At 46.3% G+C, this 11,130-nt stretch overlaps 1 protein-coding gene across 1 annotated transcript in view; it reads right to left on the bottom strand.

Annotated features, from left to right (window-relative positions):
• Positions 1–9,786, bottom strand: part of GCN1 (GCN1 activator of EIF2AK4) — a 58,666-nt gene extending 48,880 nt beyond the window's left edge. The window contains exons 1-4 of the mRNA XM_025933245.2: positions 9,731–9,786; positions 4,770–4,872; positions 827–890; positions 184–315 (exon numbers count right to left, since the gene is read on the bottom strand). Coding sequence (XP_025789030.1) covers positions 184–315; positions 827–890; positions 4,770–4,872; positions 9,731–9,748 — 317 coding nt within the window. The 5' untranslated portion in view covers positions 9,749–9,786. The remainder of the gene's footprint in view (positions 1–183; positions 316–826; positions 891–4,769; positions 4,873–9,730) is intronic.
• Positions 9,787–11,130: the final 1,344 nt, after the last annotated feature.

The following is an 11,130-nucleotide window of genomic DNA, read 5'->3' on the forward strand; positions in this document are numbered from 1 at the left end:
GGTTTGTCCACTGAGCCTGACATCCTGGCTCCTCCCTCCACACAGCAGGCAGACTGCTGGCGCCAGAGTTTCAGAGAGGAAAGACAGACATGCTCACACCTGCTCCACACAGGTCATCTGCACCAGCTTCTCCCGAATAGGACCCCGCCAAGCCCTGGTAGGCCACACATTTTATCTCTTTACCTGGGGACACCAGCTTTGGAGCCAATGCCTGAAGACTGCAGAGAGTGCAGAAGGTTCTTAGCAGTGGCTTCTGGCTGTGCCTCAGCCAACTGCTGGATGGCAGCCTGCAGGGCCCTGCGGGAGGCTGCATCTCTAGAGGAACGAATGAAGTGGAAAGGTGAACACTGGGCGCAGGGGTAGGGCAGCTTAGGCCAAGCGCTGGTCTTTCTCAGGAAAACTGGATTGTACTATATATTCCAGTGGATCACAGATGATGGGATTAGGAAATAACCAGAGAAATCCACCTCCTCCTGGAATTCTGGAAGCAGCTAACAAGAGCAAATGAGCCATCAGAGCTGTGAGGACAACACCAACATTTATGGACCACTTACTACGGACCTCAAACCAGGCCAAGTGCTTTTACACGCATGACTGTTTATGGCGTACAGACTCATGACGTGGCAGGCACTGTCCCAGGAGCTTTACACTTACTAATTACCACCTATGAGGTAAACAACAGCACAATCCCCATTCTGCAGATGAAGAAAACGGAGGCACAGAGAGGCTAAGGTGACACCTCTCCAAAGCCCAGCCTCTAACCGCTGTCTTGTACCACCTCTCTGCACAAAGGGCTGGAGGCACAGGGTCTTCAGTAGGGACTCACCTGTACCGGTGTAGAGTCAGGCAGAATAATTTGCAGAGCCCTTTCACTGCTCCCTCTGGCAGATCTGAAACCAAAGATCACACACAAATTAATCAGTAGAAACTACTTCATGAGCCCCTGCTTGAGCCAGGCATTCTGCCAGACATAATCTCTACTCACTGGACACTTCCCATAAGTTGGAGATAGAATTCCCTGGAGGAAACAACAGCAAAATCGTACTCCAGAAAAACACCTGGTATAGAAAGGCTGTCCAGCGGACATGTGTTAAAGGAATGAAACTAAGACGATGTTGGTGGCCTCAAAATCTAACATGCTGGCAAGTGACACTTCTGGGGCACTGGGACTATTCTGCTTCTTGACCTGGGTGCTGGTTACACAGGTAGTCAAGTTTGTGAATATTCGGCAGGCTGTTCGCTTATGATACATGAACTCTTCTTTATATAGTTTCTGATAAATAGTTTTTAAAAATAGGACAAAATTTGGGGCACCTGGGTGGCTCAGTCAGTTAAGTGTCCGACTTTGGCTCAGATCATGATCTTGAGGTTCATGAGTCCAAGCCCCGCATCAGACTTGTTGCTGTCAGCATGGAGCCTGCTTGGGATTCTCCCCCTCTCTCTCTGCCCCATCCCACCTTAAGTGCACGCATGTACTCTCTCTCTCAAAATAAGTAAATAAACTTTAAAAACTTAAGTAAATAAATAAATAAAAATAGGACAAAAATTAAAGTATTCTGAGGGATCTGAAAAAGGCAGAGCAGCTCTAACTAGAGTGGCTTCCAAGTTTCTAAGGATACACAAGCTTGGCCTAATAGATTCGTAGGCTACGCAAAAATGGAAAGAAAGGGATGTACATGCTGAGTGGTGTTAACATGAGCAAAAGTGCAGGGGCAAGAATGCACGAAGCCCATCAGGACACATGAGGAGGAAGAAGAGAAGTAGTAACACCCAGGACTTAATCAGCACTCACAAGGTGCCAGGCCCTGCTCCAAGCACTGACACACAGTAACTCATTTAATCCCTGCAAGATACTTGTATTACTGAGGTCACTTTAAGATAAAGGAATATTGGGGTGCCTGGGTGGCTCAGTCAGTTAAGCTTCTGACTGTTGATTTCAGCTTAGGTCATGATCCCACGGTTTATGTGATCAAGCCCAGTGGGCTACTTGGGACTCTCTTTCTTTCTCTGCCCCTCCCCTGCTCATGCACATGTGCATGCTCTTTCTCTCTCAAAATAAACTTAAAAAAAAAAAAAAAAAAAGATAAACATGAGTCAGAGAAAGATAAATACCATATGATTTCACTCATTATGTGGAATTTAAGAAACGAAACAGATGAACATAGAGGAGAAAAAAAAGAGAGAGGTAAACCATAAAACAGACTCTTAACTACAGAGAACAAACTGAGGATTACCAGAGGGGAGGTGGGTGAGGATGGGTAAATGGGTGATGGAGAGTAAGAAGGGCACTTGTAGTGATGAGCACCGGGTACTGTATGTAAGTGATGAATCACGAAATTCTACATCTGAAACTAGTATTACACTGTATGTTAACTGGAATTTAAATAAAAACTTGCCACTAAAAAACTATATACAGGCCAGCCGAGTGAAAGAGAAACTTCGGTTGTAGCAACAGGGGTCAGTAATGGAAAACCAATCTGTGGCCGGTTCTGCATGCTAGATTAAAGCGTGCAGATGAAAGGGAGAGGGTATGACTGGGGGAATGTAAGCCACAGTGTAAGGCCAACTCCAAAGGGAGACACCAACAGCCAAGGGCTGGCACAGCACTTCATACTTCAGGTACTGAAATGAATGCAGGAGGGGCAGGGACCTTGTCCCCACAGGACCCTAAACACTGTATTGATCCCCTGGACTTGGGGCAATTTCAGTGACCAAAGGAAAGAATGACTAGGGCCAGAAACAGGTTGTGGCTGAGAGTTAACATACACTGGGTGCTTACCAGAGCCAGGCATGGTGTTAAGGGCTGTCCACACATGTTCTCATTTACTCCTCACACTAACCCTGTGAGGGAGGCAATACTGCCATCTCCATACTCAAAGCAAGGAAACTGGTTCAGACAAGTTAAGTAATTTGAACCAGGTCACAGAGCCTGAAAGTGGCAGAGCCATAGCTAGAACACAGAGCCCGTCTGACCTGAGCTGAGCCCTTCATCACGGACGGCTGTACTAGAGGTTTGTGACTAGAACGAGCAGGCACAGTAGATACTCCATCAGCAAGTCTCAGGGTGCAAGTACACAGAGGCAGGACTGGGGAAAGCTTCAGAGAGGCCTCAGGGCCCCACGGGCTGAGCCATGTTGACCATCTGCAACCAGCACTAGACAGCTTTGAGAAAGTCCTCAATTCCCAGCCTGGCAGAAAATACCTTTCCCCACCTTTGGTTAACTCGCTTGGTTATCTGTTACCCTAACAAGAGGAGAGGCCAGAATGATTATCACTACCCAACAGCTCCTCCTTAGACTTAGAAAATTAAAAAATTGAGAACTAATGATTTCTTGAGGAGTAGACAACTTCCCACCATCAGCTTGCACATCAAAAGTGACTAAACTTCTTATAAGTATCATTCACCCTGAACAGAATAACTTCAGGGTGGCTGAAAAGTAAAATCATCCTGCAAAGGCCCGGAGTAGTTCATGAACTTCACCCAAACATGTCCAACACTTTACCCCGTCAAATGGGAAAAGGGCAGTATTCAGCAATTACATAGCAGAAGGCTCAGATGCTATGGCTGGGAAGGCATGTACAGCTGGTACCTTGTCACATGGCAGCCTTTTCTAACCATAATCCTGTTGAGAAAAGTTTCCGGGAAGACTTCTGAAGGTGCCATAAAACTCATACATTAAAGTGTTAACTAAGATGAGAATCTCTTAGAAGCTCACAAACAGGAATGTACTTAATTTACACACAACTTTAACAAGCTTGGGTAGGTCACCAGGCGACCGTAGGTCAGAAGCAGCAAATGAGCACATGGCTGAAGCAGGCTCTTCACTAATAAGAAGTGAAAGCTGAGAGGAAGGGAAACCCAACTCGACACAGCCATGATTCTCAGACTTCAATGAATCTAAGAATCACCTAAAGAGCTTATTAATACGCAGATGCTGGGCTCCACCTCCCCCACCCCCACCCGGTCTCTGAATCTGAGTTTCTGCGACGGAGATGAGAATCTGTATGTATCTCAAACAAGTTCTGACATAATGCTGATGCTGCTGGTCCAGGGACCACTTGGGAGAACCAATGCTACACAGTGAAAACACAACAAAAGGTAATTTAAAAGCTAATGAAGATTTATTGGATGAAAGCAAACTTTTTTTTTTAACGTCCGTATAGTTAACATACAGTGTTATATGAAGGCAAACTTGTCTTACACATCCCAGTAGGTTGCAGGGAAAGCCCTCAGTTATGGTACAGAATCAGGATAACTACAGGTGCTCAGTATTTCCCAAAATGTGTTCCCCAGACCCTGAACTGGTTTTCAGCAAAAGAGAGGTGCAAGGAAAACACAGGGTTAACAAAAGCTTCATAAAGTTAAAGCCCCTTCCCAGAATATGCTGTGAAACTCCCAGAGGGAAGCAGAAAACGTGGCCAATCACCTGTTACCACCTTGCTGACTTCCACGGAACACAGACTGATGCCCCACGTCGTAAAGAAAATGTTTTTGCACCTAGTAAATTGCCTAATATTGTTGGTATCTTTTAGAAATATTTCCAATCAAAATGGCTAAAACTGTAACAAATCTCTGGTACCTAAATGGATCAACTCTCCACTAACCCAAATGTTTCAGTGAAGGTTTCAGTGCACAGTACGGCAAGCAAATACGGCAAGTGAAGGCAGAAGGTGCTGCAAGGGAAAGAGGCAGCCATGGTTCTAAACAGAGAGTACAGTTTACTTTGAAATGGAATCATCTCTCGGTCACATGGATGGAAAATAAATACCTTTTCCAGCAACACATTTCCCCAGTTCACCGAGGATTTCTCTCCGTTCCTTCACACTGGCTGTTGTCACCTTCCCCGCAAAACGCTTTAGTGTCTCAGAAACCTGTAAAGACCAAACCCACAGAGAAAATTTCAGCAAACTACAAAACAATGAGTGTGTGTGTGTGTGCACGCACGTGCACACATGCGTGCTAGGGAAGCAGGTGCAGAATTCAGTGAAGCTCTAACCAAGGTTTCTCAACCTCCACAATGCTGACATTCAGAGCTGGATAATTCTTTGCTGTGGAGCCATCTTCATATGCTGTAGTATTCTGAATGGTGTTCTTGACCTCTACCCCCCGAAATGCCAATAACAGCATTCCACTCCTCCTGCCTCAGCTGACAATCCGAATTGTCTCCAGACATTGTCGAATGTCTCCTCGAGGGCAAAATCATTCCCCAGTTGACATGTACTGTTTTAGCCCAGTCAACTAGTCAATACTGATATCTTACTTAAATTTAGACAGGGGCGCCTGGGTGGCTCAGTCAGTTAAGCGTCCGACTTTGGCTCAGGTCATGATCTCACAGTTTATGAACTCGATCTCCACATCGGGCTCTGTGCTGACAGCTCAGAGCACGGAGACTGCTGAATATCTATGTCTCCCTCTCTCTATGCCCCTCCCCAACTCATGCACATGTGCAAGCACGCTCTCTCTCTCAAAAGTAAATAAACATTAAGAAAATAAATAAATAAAAAGAAAGATATTTAGACAAAAAAAGGCAAGGCAAAAGGCCAAAACTTCAGGACAGAAAATACCCTTTCACAATTATGTAAATTCTGGTGAGGGCCCACCACATATCAGTGTCTTCCCTTTATATCAGCTCATGTTAACCTCCCACAAGGGGAATGTCAGTATCCTGGCAGGTCATTAGCAGAACATAAGCACAGTGGCTGAAGGGTAGAAGGTAAAGAGGCTGAATCCCAGCTCTGCCTCTTACCAGCTGTGGAAACTCTAGCACCTACCTCGTAGGACTTGTTAGAGGCTAAGGGAGGGAGCCTATGTAGAGCATTTACTCTCCTCTCAGCACAAGGTCAGCTACTACTGCCAACAAGCCTTTGAGGCAGGCATCAGTATCTCCACTTTACAAGTGATGAAGGAGCAGACTCCAAGAGGGGAAGCCATTGCTCAGACAGAGGTTGAGAGCCACAGCACCTGCATTTTTGAAACTAAACCTGAAACCGATAGGTCCATTAACCACTGCTAACCAGTCCTTAGCTTTCAACCACCATCCATGTTAGCACAGCTGCATCCTCCGCACTGGGTGGGGGCAGTTTGCAAATATTCCGGAAAATCTGCTCCTGAGCAATATTCTCCAAGCTATAGAATGGACAAGTCATGGATACATGAGCACTAGAAAAGGCCATGGTAAGACCCAAGTAACTGACATACTGGTGCCCTCATCTTTTCCTTCTAAAGTTATTTCAGTGACAGGCCAGGTCTTACAAGTAACATACATAGAGAAGGGTACATAGAGACCTTAATACATAGAGGCCTTATTAGTAAAATACATAGAAAAGGGTACATAGAGAAACAAAACAATGTTAAGTTTTTCTTATATTTAAACCCCTGATGTAATTCTACTGGCAATGAGTAAACTCATGCCAAGACTCTGTCTTCCAGGGTTTTGCGATTGTTCCAAGTCATTGTTTTAATACTGTCTTTTTTTATAGTCATACATACAGATAATTAAAGAGTCAAAGTCATGTCAACCATACCTAAAAAAAAAAAAAAAGGTCAAAGCCAAAGAATTCTGGGAAGTCTGCTAGAAAACCCAGTCCCTTGCCTTCCCTCCCCAAGAGCACCCTCTTTCACCAATTCTGGCTCATAATTTTGGCAGTTATCTCCATAATCTCTAAATAACTTGCTTGTACTACTACTATTGGATTTTTCCGTTTTATTGCCTTTTACAGTAGCTCCTTCTCCAACCTCACCACACACACTCCCCACTTCCCCAACATAATTCCTCAGTTTCATAATATTGGCCAGCTCAGTTGTCCGTGTTTACATTCAACCTCCATTTAATATACTATGTTTATTATCCTACACAGCTTTATTAACCCTGGAGTTAATAAATGCCCTTTCCCACCTCACCTCAGTCTGCCTTGTTTTATCTGTCCTAATTGACAATTCAACCCCAAATTTTTTGCCACTTGTCTGCTTCTCACTTGACAAACTGTCTGCCTCTTTGGGCAGATCAGGTATTCTACCCAAGTCTGTCTTCCTGAAGAAGTTATCTCTCAGAACTTGATGACCTGCCCCAATTTGGCAGTTGGTCCTCTATACTTGGGATATAGTGTCTCACCCTGAAAATGTACTTTCTTGTGTTTAGATGGAGCACATCCCCCATTTTGTGAAGTCCTTGCACATCTGAAAATGTTCTAGCTTCACACTTGAATTAAGTTTATTTGGATACAGAATACTAGGTTGAAATCATTTTCCCTCAGGATTCTGAAGACATTTCTCGCTGAGCTCCAGCTCTCAGTGCTGCTATAAAGTCCAATGCCATTCTGATTTTTGATCCTTTGTGTGAGACTTGACTTTTCCCTCTGCAAATTTCTAGGATCTTCTCTTTGTGTCTAAGGTTCTAAAATTTCACACCAACATTCTTTGTTGTGAGTCTATTTTCATCCACTGTGCTCAGCATTTTTTATCTGGAAACACACCCTCCAGTTCAGGGCAAGTTTCTTGAATTACTCTGTGGATGATTTCCTTGGATATTGAACCTCCTACTCTAGTCCTCACAGTGATCCTGTTTCACACTCTCCAGAGGAAAAAAAAAGGCCAGACTTTTGCCAAGGTTGAGAAAGACAGCTGGGGATCTGACTGCATCTGAGAAAAGCTCTCAACCAATCCTAATTTCACCCCTCCCGCTCACCCTCACTTCCAGAGGTCAGTTAATACCACCAGCTCCCATCTGTCAGAGATTCTGCCATGAGAATCAGGTTGCTTCTTAGCTTTCCCAACTGTCAGTTTGGGATTCATTTTCCCTGGGTCTACTAAATCCTTCCCATTCAGCACTTTAGAGTTTCTAAAAGTTTGCTGCTGTTGTCTGCTCTCCATTCTCCCAATCCTTGTGGGAGTACTTTTTCAAAACCTTTTAATAGTTTAAGGGGCGCCTGGATGGCTCAGTCAGTTGAGCGTCCGACTTCGGCTCAGGTCATGATCTCATGGTTTGTTGAGTTCAAACCCCACATCCAGCTCACTGCTATCAGTGCAGAGCCCGCTTTGAATTCTCTGACGCTCTCTCTCTCTCTCTCTCTCTCTTTCCTGGCCCCACCCCTGTTCACACTCTCTCTCTCTCTCAAAAATAAACATTTAATAAATAAATAAATAAAACCTTTTACCAGTTTTAGTAAGGGTTGAGGGGACAACAAAAATAGATGCATAAATACAACCCACTCTCTACCTAGAATTCCCACACAGCTGTCTTTCCAGGTTAATATTAAATTCTTGGCTATAGTTTCTCTCACAAATATGAACTTTTTAGGTTCAAACCTCTTCTTTCTCTAAATCAGAAAATGAATGTTGCCCACTTGATACCCCATGAGAAAACTGAAGAAGTGCACACCAAGATATTTCACAGAAGTTTTTTGTTGGTGTGACCAGATGAAAACAGCTGCAAAGTCCACAGGTTTCTCTCGAGTGGCATTGTCGAATACAGAACTTTCTGTGATGATGGAAACAGTTCTTCTGCACTGCCCAACACAGTGGCCACATGTGGCTACCCACACACTGAAACGTGGCTAGTGCAACTGAAGAACTAAATTTGTTATCGCATTTACTTTTAACTAACTTAACTAGCCATTAAATATCCGCATGGCTAGTGGCTACCATACTGAACACACAGCTCTAGAGAGATGTTTTTGTACTTGAGCATTAATGCTAAATATTCAGCATGTGTCCCCTAACCTCTTCCAAAGTACCCAGGAGACTAAGTTTTTCTTTCCAGGATTCTGTGTAACACAACTCTAAACTAATTACCAGCCCCTTGCACAGGAGATTCTCAATACACAACTTGCCAGTGTTCTGGGTAAGTGCTCTCACTCTCTGGCCTCAGGGCCTCCATATCAAAATCAGTTAGTCTCCTTCCCCTAGAGATTCAAATAAGCCAAGCTGTCCTTTAGACATCTGTTTTTCCTATATTATTGCCTTTTTCACTCTATAACTACAAACAAAGCTAAAAGGAAAGAAAAAGTTTTCCCCAGTCCTTCCCTGAACTACAAGGTACTCACTGGTGAAAAAACACACAAGGATGACAAGGCTCTTCCGAGGTAGTAACAGTTCTCTTACTTTCGACCCTGGACCTAATAACAACCAACGTATAAGGTGCCCTACTTTATGTCACTGAATCCTCACAACAAGCCTCTACCATAGGTATGACTTTAGTCCCATTTTACAGACGAAAAGACTGAGACCTGGCGGAGTTAAGTAACTTGCCCAGCGTCTCGTGGTAATCGAGCTGGGACTCAAATTCGGATCTGTATAAATCCAAAGGCTATGCTCGAAGTCTCTGCACAAAGTTGGTGCTCGAGAAACGTCTGCTGAATGTAAAGTTTAAGGAGTCTGCGCTGGCCGGGGCTCACTGTTGGAGCGCTCTGGGAAATGCGGCAAAGACTAGTAAAGGGGAACTTCTGCAACTCCAGGCTCGGGGAGGGCCCCGCCGGACAACCGCTGCCGAAGCCCAGGCCGGAGCCCCGGACTCCTCCAGCCTGGGGTCGGTCTGCGCCGCGCGGGCCGGGCCGGGCCGGACCAGGAGCCGCGAGGGGACGACGGAGGCTGCCCCGGGGCCGCGCCCTCCGCAGCCACCGCTCCCCCCCGCCCCCCCGGTACTCCTAGGCTAGTGGCAAGGGCGGTCCGGCCCGGCGGCCGCCGTCCACACCCAGCCGCTGGCCGCGTTGGCCCCGCAGCCTACCGCCTCACCTGCGTGTCCGCCGCCATCCTGCCGGCGCTGACTCCGGAACCGCTTCCGGAGCGCTTCCGGGTCACAGCGCGGGCCCACGCGGCAGGGCGAGGCCAGGCTCCCGTTGGGGCCGGGCCTGGCGCCCCCGGGCGGGAAGGCGGCCGCTGCATCCCTGAAGGGGAAGCGGGGAGCGAGATCCAGAGCCGGTGCCCGTGCCAGGAAGGTCGAGGCCTCTTTCCCGAAGGCCTGCTCCTCAGCCCCGGGGCCTTCTCAGCCTGGCCTCGTGGGAAACTAGGGCCTTTGAGGGTGTGTAAGGCGGTGAGGCCTCCAACCCCCTTTAAGTCGGCAGGTCCTGCCTGGACTCCCCAACGTGGGTCTTTATCCAGTAAAGACCACACTCTTTGAAGAAAGTTTCCTAAATGGCAGAACTGAACTAGGTAAAAGTGAGACAGTAAACTAGTATCCTGAGTTTGTAACCCAGTGGCGGACAATGTAGGAGTTAGTGAACAACGTAGGCCAGGGAAGTATTCAGGAGATGTGAGGCGCCTGCCCAGGGTGAACCTGGTTCCAGGCTGGGAGCCAAAGGGTGGGTGGGATACTGAAGGTAGGAACAGGGCCTCGTGGTCCATGGGGCGTTTTCTAAATTTTCCGTGTAGATTGGCCAACTCTAATACAGTTTAGTGAATGGGGTCTGCCCAGTTTAGTTGTTGGCCCTCTATTAGCCTGTTATCAGTAATGGCGTTCAAACTTTAAAATACGTTTACATCATGATCCAGTACAGATTTGTAACGAGGATTTGTACAGTAGATTTGTAACCTACCCTTTCAGCAATCATGTTTTATCTCTTTAGACACTACCTACTCATCATGAATTGGATCACCACCTAGTTTGAAAAACACTGCCAGTGGGGCGCCCGGGTGGTTCAGTCAGTTGGGTGACCGACTTTGGCTCAGGTCACGATCTCATGGTTTGTGAGTTCAAGCCCCTGCATTGGGCTCTGTGCTGACAGCTCAGAGCCTGGAGCCTGTTTCAGATTCTGTGTCTCTGTCTCTCTCTGACCCTCCCCCCTTCATGCTCTCTCTCTGTCTCAAAAATAAACATTAAAAAAAATTTTTTTTTAATTTTTTTTTCAACGTTTATTTTTTGGGGGACAGAGAGAGACAGAGCATGAACGGGGGAGGGGCAGAGAGAGAGGGAGACACAGAATCGGAAACAGGCTTCCAGGCTCTGAGCCATCAGCCCAGAGCCTGACGCGGGGCTCGAACTCACGGACCGCAAGATCGTGACCTGGCTGAAGTCGGACGCTTAACCGACTGCGCCACCCAGGTACCCCAAAAAATTTTTTTAAAAAAAAGAAAGAAAAACACTGCCAGTATCTCAACGGACACTACACCTACTGAAAGTTATCTTAGAGGCACCC

Source organism: Puma concolor, chromosome D3 (assembly GCF_028749965.1).
Source record: "Puma concolor isolate L17-30 chromosome D3, mPumCon1.1.hap2, whole genome shotgun sequence".
Taxonomy (NCBI): domain Eukaryota; kingdom Metazoa; phylum Chordata; class Mammalia; order Carnivora; family Felidae; genus Puma; species Puma concolor.